Below are 19,016 nucleotides of genomic sequence, written 5' to 3' on the forward strand. Positions count from 1 at the left end.
AGTTCTGCACCACACACTATGAAGACAGAGCAGAGGATGTGTATTTTACCCACAGTCTGGGTAAGACTACTTATTAATATTAAACTAAGATTTCAGGACAGTTTGACAATGCTGAAATTACATTCAAAGGTTTAAGTTGTGTTTTCTCCCTAAGTTTACACCCCACTTAGCCCAAATTTTCACTCTCTGCTTCTACCCCATGATGAGGGTTTTGAGAAGCACAGTAATAAACAGCCTCTAATAGTGGGGTGATGGGTATAAACCCCTTGGGGTCACTTTCTGAAAAATACACAGCAACCATTGGTTCCCATCATATATCACAGGATGGGTTTTATACAGAAGTGTAACAGTTCAAAAAAAATATGTATCAGCCACTTTACAACATGTAACTACAAAGAAACTGTATAAAAATATAACATATTAGTAACAAATACATCAATTACTGAACCCAAACAAAACAAAAAAAGCTACAATAAAGTAAACTCCTTTCTGCATAAACACAGTTTATTTTTGTGTTTTTGGGAGGTCTAATTGAAGAGCCTCCATTGTTTGAACTTTGACTCTCTTATCAGCTTAAATAATTTATGTATTTTTGTGTAAAGGAAAATGACTCTCAGACTCCTCTCTATTCTTCACATGAAACAACAAAAAATTACACACAAAAAGGGCTGTTAGCCCATTTAAAAGTGCATAAAACAAATTGCAATTACCTACTCCACAATCTGCAGCAGCAAACACAGCTGACACACTCAAAGCCCAGCTGAGCACCTGGCAAACGGAGCTGAAGCTTCCCAACAAACTTATGCCTTTGTGAATTTCTCCTATCAGGGAGAAGGAAAAACATCCATATCCAAAGAGAAGGCACAGATAATGAGCTATCAGGTGGAGAAAGAAGCTGTTTTGCAGATCCTGAATATTTTATTGCCTCCTAGTTTAAAAGAGATTTAAATCTACTTAATGCAAGAGGGAACTATTAGAGATCAAACCAGTGGTAGGACACTTACAAAATTAATACCTGCTGCTTCCATAAATTCACTTTGCACTCTTCAGGGCAAGGAATTCAGGAGTTGTCCACACACAGCACTGTAATAAACTCACTCCTGCATAGAAGCTCAGGAGAATGGAGGAGGCAGATGGGGACAAACCAGCCCTTGGTTTCCACAACTTCAAACCAGGGCAAGGCATTAATCTGCAGAGCCTTATTAAAAAATGCTAATGAGGACATTGGTATCGTGCCCACCTCCTGTAACCTGGAAAACAGCTGAAGGAAGATCATTATTTTTATCTCCATTTCACAGGTGGTGGCTGCCAGAGGAAGATGTGGGGACTGGCTCAAGGTGCCCAGGCTGCAGAGCCAGGAGCAGCCAGCAAATTTCCCAGTCCCAGCTCAGGGCATATCAGATTCCACAACATGTTCAGATTGGTTTTACTAAGCTGCACTGTTCTGCCAGTAAATCCTACTGCTAAAGTTGTTCCTTTAAAAAACAAACAGCCTCAAAGCAAACAAGAAGGAAAAAGCAATCATAGGCAGAGTGCTCCCACACCCTGGAGAGGCAGGGAATGCCCAAGGCTGGGGGCTACAAACACCATAGGAAGTTCATAAATGTGAACTACCAGAGATACTCTCTGTTTAAAACAAGCCATTTTCCCTCCTCCATCTGTGTTTTGCTTGTATAATTTCATATTATCAGTTTTATTAAATCTTAGCCAAGCAGAAGAATTGAAATGCTTTGAATTTTTATGTATTTTGTCATCCCACCGTTAGGGGATCACAGGATATCCACTTTTCTAGATGATAATGAAGGTTTTTTGAAAACAAGCCAGCATGCCTACATAAAGGAAAACTACAAGACAGTAAAAACCAGCAGCTGTTACAAAAAGTGGTGAAGGAAGCAAATGAAACTTTAGCCCATTAAACTGGTAAGGTAACAGAGCTTCACCACATCAAAGCCACAATAACATCACTGTCCCACTGCCTGCATGGGGAATCACAGCACATAACTCGGGCCAGAAAAGGGTGTCTGCCCACAAAACTGCATTCCCAAATAACCAGGCAGGCAGGGAATCACCTTGTGCTTTGTGCATTCCTTTTCAGAGCCTGTAGAGCTGCTGATTGACAGTTGCCAGAATTGGCTGCACATAAACACTAATTGCTAAAACACACGCAGATTAATTGTAACCACAACAAGACATTAAATGTTCCTCAAAAGCCAAGATTAGAGACAGACAGCGAAATAGATGCTTCAGAGCTTCCAGTATTTATAGCTGATGTAATCTAATCAAACACACATTATGGCAAAATAAATATCCACTTAGTCACATAAGTACTAAAATACTCTCAGCACACCAAAACCCAAAAAAATGCACCAAGTTCCTCTCCCCAGTGCATCCAAAACCACTTCTCCTTTCTCTAGAATGCAGCTCCTTTTAACAAGATGTAGCCAAAGAATTATATGAATCAAAAGCATCCGTCACTTCCCAGTAATCCAAACTGTTTACTACAGAGCCTCAGCCCCATGTAAACCAGGCTTTAGTCAATGAGCTTCTATTCTGCAATTATTCACTGCCACGGGCCCAGAGCTCCATCCCAGCCCTCCAGAGCTCGTTTTTCACCCTGCTGGGACAGCCCAGTGACTGCAGGGCTGCACACGCAGGAAATCCCGAGCTAAACACGGGATTAATGCTGCTCGAAAACTGAGCTCATTAGTCTCTTTAGCAAATCATTATTTTGCAGTTATTCCTGCTTTCCAAAACACAGAAGCTTTAGAAAAGCTTTCTTAAATTTGTTGACTTGGGTGAATATTTTATTGTTAGCTTTTATTGTCAAATAAAACACAGAGTTTATTTTTTGACAATTTTGGCCACAGTGCTTCCATACAATTCTGAAAACAACAGTAAAATTCTTAACTACATATGAAGCACCATCTAATAGGTATACAAGGACTGCAAGAACCTTCTCACAGAGGCTGCACATCCCAACTGAACTCAAAACACACTTCATTCCCAGCCACACAGGCCAGGCAGGCTTTAGCAGACCCATGAAGAGGAATAAACCTCACACCAAGACAACAGGAGCAGTAAAATATTCCCAACACATCCAGGGTGGCTACTGTGTGAGCTCTGGAAGCCCTATAAACCGAGCTCCTGTCACAAACCAAAGAATGGGAAAAGCAAGTTGCACCAGTCACAAAAAATCAAGGACTACAGACATCTGTCAGCCCCTTGGAAAGGGCTATGGCACAAATCAAAGTAATGCAATGTACTAAAAGTATCCAAATGTTAATGTGATCATTTATTTTCAAAGATCTAGGAAGAAGCTGACAGTAAAAAGCACTAAACCCAGTCCAACAGCTGAACAAAACACACATGCCATCCCAGAAACAGCAAGGAAAGGCTCCATTTTAAAGACTCCATTTACTTCCTTAATTAATTACTTTAATACACAAACCAGTTTTTTCTCTTGTATTTCTTCTCCCTGCTTTTGTCATTTTTTCTCATTACAGCTTAAACTCAGCTGTTACCAAAGTAACTCCTCAGCGTCTGCTTCTCTCACACCACTTACTTCTTGTTTGTTCTGTGTTTTAACCTTCTCACTAAACCCCCAGTGGGGTTTCCCAGACTCCCAATGCTATTATTCTCTTTCATAGTTCTTTTTTTTTTAATTATTTTTTCCTCTTTTCATCCTTTATTCCTGCTCTCTCATGTAGACAGTTGAACACCTAGAAATCAGGAGCTGGAGAACTAAACCCATGAGAAAGGAGTGAATAAAAGCCATACAAGGTTGCATCTGCTGCTGGAAAACTCAAAGTAGAAACAAGCTTTATTCCCAAGAACTAAAGGCAGAGTTTTGCAAGGTGTCTCTCTCTCAATATTGCTTTTTTCATTACAGTCTGGCGGTAAGAGGGGATCAGAAATCTGTCATCTCGTCACAGCCCCGTTCAGGGTGGCAGGAGCACAAAGCAGGGACGTGGTGGCCCCAGTCTCTGGGGCTGTGTGACAGAGGTGACCCCCAGCAGTGAGGGGGAGCCAGCCACAGGCACAGGAATCCTGCAAAGGAGGAGAACAGTGCCTCACCTACCATTTACAGAGCTTTGAAGCAGCTCCTGCGTGTTTCTCCGCCTGCCTGGCAAATTTCAGGAATCTTTGAGGAGCCCTCCCAAGCTGCACTGGAGTGCAGGGGTGGTTCATGAGCACACCTTCCTCAGCACCTGGAATAAACTCCCTGCAAGCCCCACAGCCCCCAGACACTGGCAATTCAAGGCACCTCCACAAAAACCTCCTGAGCCTTTTCTGTAGCTGACCCCACCTGCAGGACCCAATTTGGCAGAATTAGGTGGAAAGGTGAACTGGAGGGCAGACACCTCTGGGGACAGGAGTTCTGCTGTCAGCAAGGCAAGAACCCAGGAAAATCCAGTCAGGAGAGAGGAGCAGCTGGACCTAATCTGAAGCAGCATCACCATCAGACAGGGGAGTGAGAAGTCATCCTAACCTAGGGCAGCATCACTGCTCTGTCACCTGGAGTCATCTTTAAGAACTGGAGAATAAATTAGGTCGAAAGTGACTTCAGAGCTATTTTAGAGTAAGATTCCAGTGGCTTGTACAGCCCAGTTGTGAATATCAGCAGATAAGACAGAGTACAACTTCCCCAGGTCCTTCCTCTGCCTTCTGACCACTTTGTGAAGAATCTCCTCCTTCCACCCTGTGAGAATCTCCCTTCCTTTAACTCCTCCATTACCTCTCACCCTTTCTCAACCCACATCTGAGAAGGGTCTGGCCCTGGATAATCCACCCACCCCCTTCTCTTCTCCAAGATTTTAAACCAAGCTGTCTCAGCCTCTCCTCACACACATCATCTTGATGGCCTCAGCTGCTCCTGCTCAAGCTTGTCACAGTCTTTCTTGGCTTGGAGATGCCCAAAGTGGATCCTGTGCTCCAAATGCTGTTCCTAAGGCAGGCAGCCAGCCTTCCCTGGCTGTGAGGGCACACAGGCTCCTCCTCAGCTCCTTACTCACCAGGAGACATTTTCTGCAAAGCTGCTTTTCCTCTCCTTGGCTGCCAACCCAGACTGCTGCACAGGGTTATCCTGCGCCACATGCAGGACTTCACACTTGTCTTGGTGGAATTGCTGCTGTGCCTGGCACTGCTGCCTTCCAGCCAATCATCCCTCCCAGCCTGGTGCCACCCAACATCCCAATCACCACACTGCTGTTAATGAACAAAGGCAACAGCATCAGGCCTGGAAACAGCCTGGGATGGATGTGGTGCAGATGTTTTGGATCTCCTGCACACAGCTGGATCATTTTTAATGTGATGGAAAACATTTTTATTTTTCTGTTTACAAGCAGAAAGGGAAGAGATCCCAGCATCAGCAACTTCTCCTGTGCCAAATTCCTGCACCCTCCCCTCAGTGGCACCAAGACTACACATATAGTTGTGATTGAACTTGAGACAGGAACTAATATGTTAAAAATAAATTGATTTATTTAAAAAAAGTTATATTTAAATGCAGATCAGTTCCCCTGTGTGGTTCTCTACATGGTCACACAGAGATTTTCACCGGAACAACTGCAGGAGAGCGTGGGGGTGCAATTCAGCACCAAAGGAAAGTGGGAGCCACTGAAGCCACTTAAACTCAGCTTTTGTTTCAGGTGCACTGACAAAATGTGACCCAAAAAAACTTAGGTGAAATAAAAGACTTAATTTTCTGAGGTTCTTCAACCTATCTGGGTCAAGCATCTGCCTGACAGTTGATTTTATCTAGAATTCCAGGGATGATGTTTCTTGTGTAAGTTTAGGAAGGTTTGGCTTGATCTCCTTCTGTACAAAAGGCAATTAATTTTTAAACTCTCAGGGAAAAAAAAAAAAAAAGAAAAAATAGCTTTCATTTCATAGTGTGGTTTTTGATTGGGAATTAAAAAAAAAAAAAAAAAAGAGCACACAAGCTGGCAGAAAAATGACAATCTTTTACCAGCTGCTAAAAATATCCTTGAAGTTTGTATTTCAGTTCCCTCCTCCTTTCTAACAGAAATCTTCCAAAAGTGTTTCACAACTCACTATTTGTTAAGCAAACCCCAGCATTCTCACCCACTGCAATATTTACATGGGGAAGTGATGCCATGAGCTATATTGGGTTTGATTTGCACTATTTTACAACCATAACAGCAGACATGTGGATACAATAAATGTGCACAGCATTCAGAATCAGCTCCAATTTCCTCAAGCAGGAAACAATCAAACAAACATAGATATTTAACCACAACACATATGATCATTAAAAACTCTCTTTATGTCAAAGGCTGTGAGATATCTTAAGTGAATCCTTATGGAATCTTGGTGTCCTTCAGGCTGTGCTTTCCCAACCCTCTTCTTTCAGGTTTGAGCCCTACCACAGCTTCTCCACCACCACTCAAAGCAGGGTGACCTGGGACTGTCAGGATTTGAGTTCTGTAAATCATTGCCCTGCAGGAAAATGCCAATTTCCACTGCTGCTCCTGTTTCTGGAGGGCTCAGAAGGAGCCCATGCCAGCTCCAATATAATTTTCCAGCCTACAGCCATAGGATGTTCACTCTCTGTGTTTTACCAACAGAAACATTCTCCTCACCAGCTCTAGAACACTCCTGCTAAAATAAACCAGCCTTGTTCTACACAAATATGACCTGGTTTTATGTTGCTATTCCTGCAGCATGTTGCAAGCACAAGTGTATCCCCATCTTTGTCTTCCTCAAAACAGTAATCAGCATACAAATAACTGGAAAATTCCCTCCACTCCTCCAGGTACCTGGAAAAAAAATAATCAATTTTCATCCCTTTCCCGTAATATTTGTTTTTCTACCATTGAATCAAGTTCTGTAGACTCTTTCCTGTGGTCAGCAAAAGGAACTCCTGGCCCAAACCCTGCTGCTTTTTGTTGCTTCCCCACCTCCTATCAGTGACCTCAAGTCAGCTGTTCCTTGGGCTACAGAGCAAACCTGGCAGCTGCTGATCTTCCTAAAAAAGATAGAACTGAACAAATCCAAAAAAGAGAGTAATGGTTTAACCAGGTGAGTTAATTGTTTTAGAAACAATTCTAAAGTGGGATAATAAAGTATCCTTGGAGCAAGGAATGACTGGGCAGTACAGAAATACCTTAAGCCACTCTTCCTTCTCCAAAATATGCAGAGAATTGTAGAGTAACTTGAGACTATCACTTTAACAGTACTGCAAGCTTAACCTCTTTTTCCAAGTCTCCTAATTCAGGCAATAAAAGGAGTGACACTATTCCCTGCTGCTCCTCAGGACAGAGGCAGACACAAACACGAAGGGACAGAAATAAAACATTCAAGTACCACATTAAATATGAATATTAGCACTCGTGATATGACAGAATGCTGAGTTATAAACTCTGAAAATCCTCAGAACAAATATTTACCCTTAGAAACAAGTGCCTTGGAAAAAAAAAAAAAGAGAGAATAAAAAATTAATCAGAGACCAGTACTGAAAAGCTTGGGTTTGATTCCCAGGCACTGCATCTTAAGAATTCATTCCTACTACATTTTAATGCAAAAGCAGCACTGCAAATAAGGAAATTAAAGTCTTGAACAGGGCTGATTGCAAAGTAGGAATAGAATTTATGTTAAAATGTTAAAAGATTCTTGATTTCTCACTCATAATTTCAAAGTAAAGAGCCGAAAAAGGGGTAAAAGGATTTTGAGAAGTTGAGATCTCCCTAAAGAAGAGCACAAGGAATAAATAAAATAGTGAGAAGAGAGAGGGGAAATGCCTCTGATCTCTGGAGTTCAAGCAGATTAACAGAATCAGAACTGCTACCGGGGGGGGGAGGAAGAGGAGGAGGAGGGCTTGGGAGCCTGGGGAAAATGGAATGCAGGGTGGGGAAAGGAAACAGACACTGAGCATTGAGCTAAAGCTGGTTTAGGGTGGAACCATTTTAAAGTCAGGGTGTAGCCAGGGAGTAAGTGTGTCTGGGTTTAAAGCAATGATTTTAGTTTCCAAACTTGAAAATAACCTGACCTAACCCTTCAATAACAGAAACTCCAAAGTTACTCCTGCAAAGATTGTATCCTAATAGCTCCATTAGCCTGTAGCTCTGGTGATACAGAGACCCTGAATTATTCACTGACCACCCTCTGCTAAATTCCCAATATGGGCACAGATCAGTGGTCTTGGGGGTCAGGGATTTGTTTTTTTCCTTTGGTTTTGCATTTTGAGGCAACTTTCAGCCTCCTCCACACAGCTTCAGGCACACCAAGAGTTCCAGAGAGGGTCCAGGAACCTGGGCAGCTCCTAAGCCCAAGGAATGCAGGCTAAGCCGATTTTGGGCTAAGAAAGAATTCAGGGGGTGGCACAAGAGCACAGAGCTGTAACCCCTCCATGCCTGGCTGCATCACTGGTCACCAGGCCATCAAAACATCTCCTCCTCAATTGTAGCAAAGATTTTAACACCTTGCACCATAACCGCAATGTCATGGCTGTAAAAGAAGGTGGGGAAATGCAGTAATTAACTTAATTTTCCAAGTAGCAGGCAATTTGTAGTTTACTATTACCTACCCTCAAAAATACTCCACCACCTTTCCAATAAAGTGTTTTAATCCAAAACATCTATCCTGCTTAAGAAGTGATCTTTCCAAAATGAGGCACAAAAAAGGTCTAAGCAACAAACTAAAAGTAGGAAATTATTAAAATTTGAGCCTGTGTTGGTTTTTAGGACATCAGACATTTATCTGACAACTGAAGTTTTAGCCAGCCCAGTTTTCAGTCATGGCTATAAAAAACCATTAACACTGGAAGTTTTCCCATTGCAGCCAGGACTCAGACCATGGCAGGTAGACTCAAGACTCCCTCTCTTCAAAGCAAAATCCATTTAAAGGAAGAATAACTGACTGTATTCTGTCCCAGTGACTTTTCTGGCTGGATAATTTCAACTCTGCCCACTTCCAACACTTCTCTTAGCACCTCCTTCAATAAATTCACTTTTTTCTTGTAGAACAAAACAAAAATCTTTAGGAGTTCCTTAAACACCTGAATCCTGAGTACCAACATCACTCATCTTTCCCCCCCTTTCTCATTTTGCAAAATCTGGATTCCTCTGTTGGACCAATATGTTTGCCAAATACCACAACAGGAACAGGGGAATTTTCAGGGGAATTACTTATTTAATAATGACTTGCAAATATGAATCAGGGGAAGATCTGAAGATAAACGGACAGAGTCACAGGAAGCCCAGCAGCTTGCTGAGAAAAAACCAACTTTGTTTCAAGAATAAAATCATCCTGTACTGAGGCAATCCACACATTCACCTGCCTGTACTCAGGTCCAGAGACCTCACCTGCAGAAACTTCATTGAGTTCATCTGGAACAAGCTCTTCCTTGCCTGCCTTTGAAACCTTTTGCAATGTAAGCTCCCAATGCGATCCAACTGCTCGGCATCTGTGCTTCCCAACAGCTCCTGTAATCATAATTTGCTCTCTGGAAACCAGGACAGAAGAAGGGATGGGGAATGTTGAGGAGAGCAGCTGTCTCCAGGCTTCCTGGGGAGCAGAGCTCCTGCAGCAGCACTGCAGCCACACGTGTGGCTTTGGAAAGGCAGCAACTGCAACAGCTCCTCACCAGGAGGGAGGAAACTTGTGCATAATTAAAGATTTTGATGGGGAAAACGTTAAAGGAACTGTGAGCTCTGCAAAGTCAGGAGGATACAGCAAAGCCCTGCTTGTCCTTCCCATGGAGGTCACTACTCTGGGCTTACTCAAGTCCTGAAGCTCTTAACAGAGCACAGCAATTCCAATGCATGTGTTAAAGGAAAGAAAAGAGTTCCCAAACTGTGGTGCCTTTAGAAAGGGCTGCTCTGTTTTTAAAATAATTAGCTTCATTTCACAGTCAATTGGCACACAGAAATTCACTCGCAGCTTTTGGGTGCAAACACTCAGAAGATGTGTGGGAGTATTTCCTTGGAAATAAATTCCTGAATCATAACTACCATGCTTGAACTAACACATTAATAAAGCCGTCAATAAATTCTTCAGAAGACACCCTTCAAGTGACAGTTTTCCATTACATGAAGAGGCAAAACCAACCAACACTTTGCTGGTTTAACAGTGAAGATATCCAGTCTCTTTTCCAAACACCACCTGATCCCATAGTCCTCAAGATGTGTAATCCTGGAAAACTTTTATCCAGCAAGGTTAAAGGAACAGGAACCAAAGGCAAATAAAGATGTTCAAGGCACAAGACTACTTCTGAATTTCATAAGCATCTTTGATATGAAAAATAACAAAAACTAAAAAACATGTTTCTGTAGAAAACTTCTAAAATTTAAGAAAAAGGCATAAAATAAAAGGCAGATCTGTTCTTCTGGGAAATCCATGGAGGAAATTCTTCTTGGCTCAATTATGAAGAAAGTTATTATTTATAAAAGCCCATCCTTCAGTTTACTTTGGAGAACTGCTGCTTCAAGTTAATGTGTCTTGATGAGGAAAACATATATATGAATGTTTCCTACGAGGAATGACAGACTGACATCCTGAACAACCCAAACAGGATGAGAAATGTGTTTGATGCTAAACAGACAGTCCAAATTAATAAATAGAGACTAGCATGAAAAGATGGTGCTCATCAAGCTTTGTGCTTGACTGACACTGCCCTGAGAAACTGAGGGCTGAATCACAGCCCCAGTCCTGCACCTCAGTTTTGCATTTGCATTCTTCTGCAAATCCCATTTGATCACTCTTTCTTGGAAGAAAAAGACAATCTTCATGGCAGACATTAACAATCTCTTGCTATTTCCATTATGTTAGATTAACATTAATAAGATTACTCCAGACACTCCTTTTTATTTTAATCTCCAATGCTGTCAGATTCCAAAACTCTCAACAGCACCCCACCAGCATATGGGAAATCAATGGATTCACAAATAATTTTCTTACCCTTTCAATTTAAATAAAATCTGTGTCTTTTTTTGAGATATCATTGATTTGTATTTAATAGTCTATTTAAATATTTGTGATGCTTTAATACACCTGCCTGTACTGATAAGAATGTTTTTTTCCCACTGATAACAGCACCACTGCTGAGTGTGAATGAGCTGAGTTGTTTCAAAAGCCAAGTTTCAATAACTGCAATGTACTTCTTTGCAATGTAACAGGAATTAAATAATCCTATATATAATAGAGGAGTAGGAAGTATATTTTTAATTTGTGAATATCTGTCCCAAATAATCACTGTATTTAAAGGGTGATGCAATGGTTACTTGCAAGTTTCCTCTTCCAAAATGCTGCTGAAATGCAATGCTGTTTGCAACCAAGATCAAAAGAGTACCTTACACAATTTCAGGAGGAAGACTGAGCTTTGAAGAAGAATTCTCCTTAATCAGCTTTTGCATTTCCAGAATGCAATGTCTGTGTCAGCCCAGCAGTAGAGAGGCATTTGTGAACCACCCCAGTGAACCCAGCAAGAACTTTCAGCCTTAGCAAGCAGCACCTTAAAATAACTGATAGGATCAGAAAAGTGAACAAGCCTCAAAGAACAGAGAGTTCTAGGTAACTTTCTTTCCTCCCAGTGACTTCTGAAAGAACATTCAACACCCATTTCCTCAGTGAGTGAGTAGCTTTCCATCTTAGCTGTGTACATTGCTGATAGGGATACTTCTAAATAAATGAGGTAAAAGAGAGCGCCAGACCATGAAGTCTGTTTTCAAAAATGAAACCTGACATGACTAAATCAAAGACAACTTCAAGCTGAAATTTAAGCACAGCCCAAATACTTGTTATAAGCATCTGCACTGTGTCATTACCCATTTGCACACAAGAAAATCAATTATTCTTCACACTTAGGAGTCAAGTCTGCAACAGACCTACAGCACTGCTGAATTCCAATAGGAGAGGGAAGAATCTGGGGTACCAAAATCCAGCCTAAGCACTACCCTGTAGCTCAGGATATGAAGTTTGCTGGAAAAAATCTCCCATCTGCTGGATATGGGAAATACCCATGCAAGAGCAGAAGACCCTACTGCTTGCAGGGATGTTTTTGGGGTAGCAGGGTTGCTTTTAATTCACAGTGAAAGATCAGCAGCCTCACCTGAGTGCCCATTTGATTTTCCCCAAACCACAGGTTTATCACAACCCAAGAGAGAGAGGCTGTCTGTCTGTGGACAAGGTGTCCAAGGTTAACCAAAACTGAACATGTATGGATCTCAAATCCTTTGAAATCATACTGAAAAAATCCCCAATGACACCACAACCTGCCCTACCACACAGGCAGGGACAATCCCTGCTGCTAAGCCCACATGCACCCATTCCACAATTTCAGGCCCCACAATGCAGAGGAACCTCCCAGTCCAGCAGGGCAGAAATGAGAATTTCACCTGCATTCACCTCTCCAGATGGCCAATCTGGGGAGCCCAGGAGCAGCTCAGTCTCCACAGCCCCACCTTGTTCCTCATGGACACACTGCTCTCTGCCAATTGCCACTGCCAGCACAGGCAGCCCCCAAACCTGTTCATTTTTCATTTTGGACAGCAAGAAGTCTTGCTGCTCATTTTTTCTTTTCTTTTACCAGCACTATTGCTGGAATATTGAAACTCTTCCCCCAACCATCACCATTCAGTTGCCCTTTTCCCACCACTGAAACCACCTCCTTTATTGGAAACTGCATTTAAGGCATGATTTGGAACAAATAATTTGATGTGCCTGCTGACATGCTGTCTCAGCACTGTGCTGAGTCAACCCCCCGAGCCATCTTCCTCTCATCTGAGAGCAGCCACTGCAATTTAATTCCTTAACAATTAGGAATTAAATAATCTAAGTTTCATTCAGCTTCCAGTAATCTCTGCTGTTGTGCACTATATTCCATAAAGATACTCAGTCTGCACCCAGCTTTCCAAGAGGATCAGAGCTGCAGCTCTGTTTCTGCAGCCACTCCAAAATGTGTTTCACTGCAGGTACCTGTCCAAACCCACATCCCTCAGACAGCACAAGTGATGGAGCTGTTTCTATGGGATGCCATGGAAAATGAAAAATAGTTGCATGAGAACAGAGACCAAGTAATCCATGCTGAGTCTTCACTCAAAACAAGGATAAAATACATGCATTGCAAAAATTGAGATTCTTCATAAATCACTGTTGCCTGAAATTATCTTGCATTTTTCTTTTAAATGACGTTGTTTAGATTTTATCATCAGCTAATTAGAATAATTACATGCAATTATCTTGCTGCAGCAGATAACCATAAAACATAATAAATCTCAAGACATTTGCAGAATTACTGTTCAATGAAAACCACATTTAAACTCCAAAATGTGAGCAACTTCAACCTCCTTTTTCAACCCATAAAGACTTTTAAGACTTTCAGTACACTTTGTATTGCTTTTTTAATCCAAATTTGGCAACAGAAAAGTCTATAATCTCACACACCCTTCTCCTGGCTGACATGGTATGCAATGAAACACAGGCTAACTCACAGCACAAAGTTCTTGAAGTCAGCTTGAGAGAGTTTACTAACACTCCCATAAGTCCTTAGAAAAAAAACACCAAACTCCTAATCCAGAAGCATTCCTGAATCTATTTACTGTCACAGATTAATGAATCAAACGGGCCAGTTATCTTGAGACAAAAAAAAAAACAACCTACTGAAGATTCAAAGGAAGTCAAGAAAACAATTTTCTTGCTGGCTACACACTTTAAACGCAGCCACTCGTCTCAGACCACAAGCAGTCACACATCAAAATGCACTTGAAGCCATAGTGATGCCTCAGAAAAACATGTTGTTCTTGAGAGTTACCAAACACTTATCCTGCCATTACCAGCAAGAAGCTATGGTGGTTTTCTTACCCAAGAGAAAGTGACACCTGAATATCAGGAAATTCTGAAGATGCTATCGGTAAGACTAAATTACACCTGCGTGTGTGGTGTAATTACCTCATCAATATACAGTGAAAGGAAAATTCTTCAACCTTGACATCAATGTCCACACCTGCTAAAATAAATTCTTTTAACCTTTTCTCTCATTAATTCCAACACTCAGTGGTGGTTTTGGGGTGATTCCTGTCGTTCAAAGCCAAAACAAAACCACCACTTTTACAGGAGGACCAACCCCCACTGAGGCTCCTGACTGAATCACACAGTGCTTGGTGCTTCTGAATTGCTGGCAATACAAGTTTCTACATTTTTGTATTTCTGGCAAGCTCCTATTCCAGAGGCTGATAAGATCATCCCATAAACAGATCTAATTAACTCAATGTTTTCATCCCCAAAAACTGGAAGAATGACTTACTTGGGTCTCGACTGCTGTACGGCCATCCTGAGGCAGGCAAAAGGGGCAGCACAGGAGAATTTGCCCTGCTGTCATCCTCCACTTGCTGTGTTATATGTCTGACAGTTTCTTTGTTTTTCCTGTTCTTCCTGCGGCCCGTGGGCTGCCAGCCATCCCCTCCTTGCTCTGAGAACCCACTCTGTATTGCACTATCCTTGGCAGAGTGCAGCTCACCCCCTCCGTAGTGGGACGGGGACACCTGCTCCTCTTTGATACGCATAGACCCATAGCCCATGTCACTAGCCCAGAGAGACTGGGATGAAATGTCTTCGTGGCTGTCTGCTTTTGGTTCTTGATCCTCTTTGCCATAACTGCTCCCTCCCTCGTGGCAGCTGGCAATGGCTGAGTCCCCAGAGGAGTTTGCTGGGCTGGTTCTCCGAGCCAGCCACGGGGATATACTCCTGCCAGCCACCACTGCCGAGATCAGAGCGTCCGTGCTGCTGCTGGAAGGGGCTCCCAGCTCATAATCAACGAGGTCCTCCGAGGCATCAGACTTGATGCTTATGTCCAGAGCTGCTTTGATGAAGTTGTGACAGGCCTGCACGATGTCTGTCATCTGCAGGTAGCTGGCGGCCGACATCACCTCGATGACGTTCCTGCTGGTCAGCGCCAGGTGCGCCGAGTACATGAAGTCAATGATTGCCTTGAAGCCCTGGGCGGTGACAATGTCCAGGTGGGTCACTGTGGCCTGGTCTGAGGTTTTCTGCACCTGGCAGTAGAGGGTTTTGAAGTAGCGGCTGCTGCCCAGGAGGACGTTTTTGTGAGCCTTGAAGATCTTGCCCTCCACGATGATGCAGACGTCGCACAGGATGCCGTGCTGCCGCTGCTCGTTCAGCTCCCGCAGCAGGTGACGGTAGTGGGAAGCAATTTCCATATCTTCCTTTCGGTTATTCATCTGGAGATCTTTATGTTTCCTCTTCCACAAGTCCTGCAGGGGGAAGGAAATGATAGGATTACAAAATCCAAGACAAACCTCGGGTTGTACCAAAAGAAGCAACGGGTTCATCTGGGAAGAGTGCCACAAACACAGCTCCTGCCTGCAATGCCTCCACATTCATTACAAAATGCACCTTACTTTGGCCAGACTTCAAATAATTTACATTAAAAAGGACTAGATTTGAAGCCAATCCTCCAGCGGCTCGTAACATCCCAGAGCAAATGTTTCTTTAAATTACTACAAACTTGTAAAAAAAAAATCCATCTGAAGTAAGCAGAGAAGAACAGCTGTCAGTTTTTACTGTGAATTTGTTGAAATCTGGTTTTGAAAGAGATACTGCACTTGAAACCATGCTCAGATGCCCACAGCCTACTGAGGGGCACACTGTAACACATTTTCCTCGAGGGAACAAGCATTGTGTGCAGCACACAGAGGAGCTGAAATCCTCAAACAGCAAGAGCCAATTGAACCAAGCACTTCCCTTGTTATACTCCCATGGAGGGGCTATAAAAATAGTTTAAAAGTCACAAGAGCAACAAGCAAATCCAAGAAAAGTTGTAAGTCCCCACCCAAACTAAATTGGCAATAGATCACAACAATGAAATTAACGTTATTTGAAGCTGAACTATTTACAAGCAATACTTTGCAATAAACCTGTTATTTCCTTGCTTTACATCTCCAAGTTTACCCTGCAGCCACTCCCAGATACTGAGTAGAGAACTTCTCATGATCACCTAAAGAAAGAATCCTTATGACCAACATGAAGCTGAGAAAAATTCACAGGGCACTTGATCACCTTTCATAAAATTTGGCAGTATTATCCAAAACAAAAGGCTAGCTGGTGCCAGCAACATATCTTCAAAGTTATGCTCCAGATTATCCTCCTCTTACACCCCTAAACAGAAAAAAGGTCCTAAATGTTGACAGCAATCAGCAGTGTGAGGATTTTCAGATCAAATTTTTTCCAGTTACAATCTTGGCAACTCCATACTTGCCTTTAATTCCACAGCTTTACAAATCCTTTGACATTCAATTCTGCCATTTTCTCTAACTTACACCACTTTTTTTGTAACTTACTATCCAGATTTATCTACCACAGAACAGTGGTTTAATAGTCCAACTATTTAAGAACACCAAGGTGAAGGATATCTTACTCCTTTCTCTCAGAAGCTTAAAATTTGTTCCAATACAAAAAGTCCCAACTGTAGAACTGATATGAGTGTCCACATGTCAACACGCATAAACTGGACCCAGTTCCAAATGTTATTATTATGTGCAGGCACACTCATCAGAAGCCTGGGTTTAGCTACTTGTTGTTACTTATAAAAACAAGACCTCTGAGGTCGTACAGCCTTAAAGCACACATGGTTCAGGGTTAGCACGGGCTTCAAGGAGGAGTTTCCAGCCTGGAGCACCTTTCCAACATGCACAGAGCTCACACACAAGCTCAGCTCCATCTGCTCCCACTGGCTCGCAGCAGTGGGCAGCACAGCCGAGATTCAGGAAGTTTCCTTGGCACATTCAAGTGTGTTTCCTGGGCTGTGGAACACAGATCCACAAGTACCCTGCCCCCTTCCCCTGCCCTGTGCTATTATTATCATTGGCAGGAGCAAAATAGCTGCAGTTTAGTCACCGTGGGCTGGAAAAGCACCTCCCAGCCCATGGAACATCCATGAGGAGGGATCTTCTCCTAGAGAGACACCTGATGATTCAAAAGTTCAAGCTATGCAAGACTGCTCCAAGCTTCTCCAGTTCTGCAAGGATGGAGCTGCCTCTCTGCAGCCCCAAAAATCCTAATTTGCAAGGCCAGCTGGTCCCTGATCATTGAGAAATGTTTGCTTCCCTCTAGAGAGGAAGGACATTCTTCCTACAACACAGGTAGGGTGAACTGTGTTCATCCCCTTCAAACCATGCAGCTTTTCTGCAGAATTAAGCACAGAATGCACAGGAAAGCCAATATTTTCTTTTTTTTTTTTTTAATTGAACTGAAAGAGGTCAATACCAGTGCAGCTGCACACACCTATTTACCACAGAAATCTGCCCAGAGACCTCAAACCAAATCCTCACCCAGACACCACCTCTGTCTCAAATAAACAAAATAAATCAATGAAAATCAAACCAAGAATCAAGGCTGGTGAGTATGGAAAGAAAAATGAATTAATTTTCAGGTGTTTGGCCTGAAAAGGTTGTGATGGCACCAGCCAGCACAGCATCTCTCTAAGCTGGGCTCTGGAGGTGGCTGCCAGCACTTCCCAACATCTCCATGCTGGAAAGAACCACCTCTTAAGGCAGAGTGACAGCTCAGTTTTGTCTTTATTCCAGAAACCACTACTGCATCTACTTTTAGGAGTTGAAGAGTCAGCTTAGTCCCCTCAGGAAATATGAATTGCCACATAGGATAAAGTGAGCTGTCCATCACCAGTCGTGTCTCCAACAGCTGCCATATCCACACAATTCAGGGGAAGATGGAAGAAAACCTCAGAGCCCACAGTGAGGAAAGGGTCAAAATGTTCTGGATATGGCATTTCCTTTCACTGTTCCTTCATGGATATTAAAATCCATATTCCAAGACACCAGCTCCTTGGAACTGTGGGGAGGAGGGACAGGAAATCTCCTGCAAGGGTAATTTTCTCTTCCTCAACTTCATACAGATTAGCATCACAGTATTTGTCAATGTCTCCACATGCTCTTGTGAATTTATTGCACATTTTTCCTTCTTGAACTGGAAATAGTCTTGAACTGGAAATGGTATCAATTCCTTGAGATTTTATTTCTTTGCTATCTCATACATTTATTCAGTTTAGTTCATTGGGTCAGGTCTCCCCCCCACTGATAACATTCACTTCAGATACATCTTGTCCTTTTTTAAGCTGCCTGTGGCAGAAATACAGAATTTCAAATATGTCTCTTGCTACTTTTGGTTTAGACTGGAGCACTTTGAGGTTCAGGCATTGACATGGATGGATGGATGGATGGATAAATGGATGGATGGATGGATGGATGGATAAATGGATGGATGGATGGATGGATGGAGCTCTTGCTCATCTCTTAGGAAAGAGAAGATAAAGTCAGAGAAAAGATACCAGGGAATTTTTACTAAACACAAGGACACAAAAATCTCTGCAAGACTCCTTTCTGACCACTGAGGTGGGCACATTACAGCTCCTTCAAGCAAGCAGTGAGGTGGATACTCCTGTGTTCAGTGTAATCAATAAAATGTAACAGTTTCCAAATCAGGAATTATTACTGTAGATGTCTTGATCTTCCTCTGTCACAAGGTCTGCTCCCTCACACCCATCACTCCACATCCAACATCTGTCACAGCATTGCACCTTTTAAACAAGAGGTCTTTAGGGGAGAAAATTAAATATGCCTCAAATTCAGAGGAATTAATTAGTTTTCTGTCTACCCATGTCAAACCAGAACATCCGTTTAATGTCAAGGATCACCAGGGAATTAATCCAAGTGAAATTTAAGGCAATTTGCTAGTAGTTAAAAATTCAGGAAGCTTTAAAACCCTGTTCTTGTGTTCCAATTTCACATGCTGTTTTGTGGCTTGTTGATGGTTTGTTTTTTTTTTTTTTTTTTTTTTTTTTCCTTTCCCTGGTAAGGATATTTATTTCCACTTAAAAAATGTTGTGGAAAGATTTCTTCAGAAAAGCTGCACCCTTCAAACTTCTGCAGAAGCACAGTGAAGATGGAATAAACTGGAGATTTCTTAGAAACAGACCTCAAAGATTAATGACGTCTTCTTTGGTTTATCTCAGGTCTTTTTAGTAC

At 42.3% G+C, this 19,016-nt stretch overlaps 1 protein-coding gene across 11 annotated transcripts in view; it reads right to left on the reverse strand.

Annotated features, from left to right (window-relative positions):
• ZBTB46 (zinc finger and BTB domain containing 46) overlaps positions 1-19,016 on the reverse strand; it is a 50,952-nt gene that overhangs the window by 20,107 nt on the left and 11,829 nt on the right. For all 11 annotated transcript variants that reach the window (XM_074553612.1, XM_074553608.1, XM_074553610.1 and 8 more), the window contains one exon: positions 14,261-15,227. In XM_074553612.1, coding sequence (XP_074409713.1) covers positions 14,261-15,227 — 967 coding nt within the window. The remainder of the gene's footprint in view (positions 1-14,260; positions 15,228-19,016) is intronic.

The sequence above is a fragment of the Zonotrichia albicollis genome, chromosome 17 (assembly GCF_047830755.1).
Source record: "Zonotrichia albicollis isolate bZonAlb1 chromosome 17, bZonAlb1.hap1, whole genome shotgun sequence".
Classification (NCBI taxonomy): Eukaryota; Metazoa; Chordata; class Aves; order Passeriformes; family Passerellidae; genus Zonotrichia; species Zonotrichia albicollis.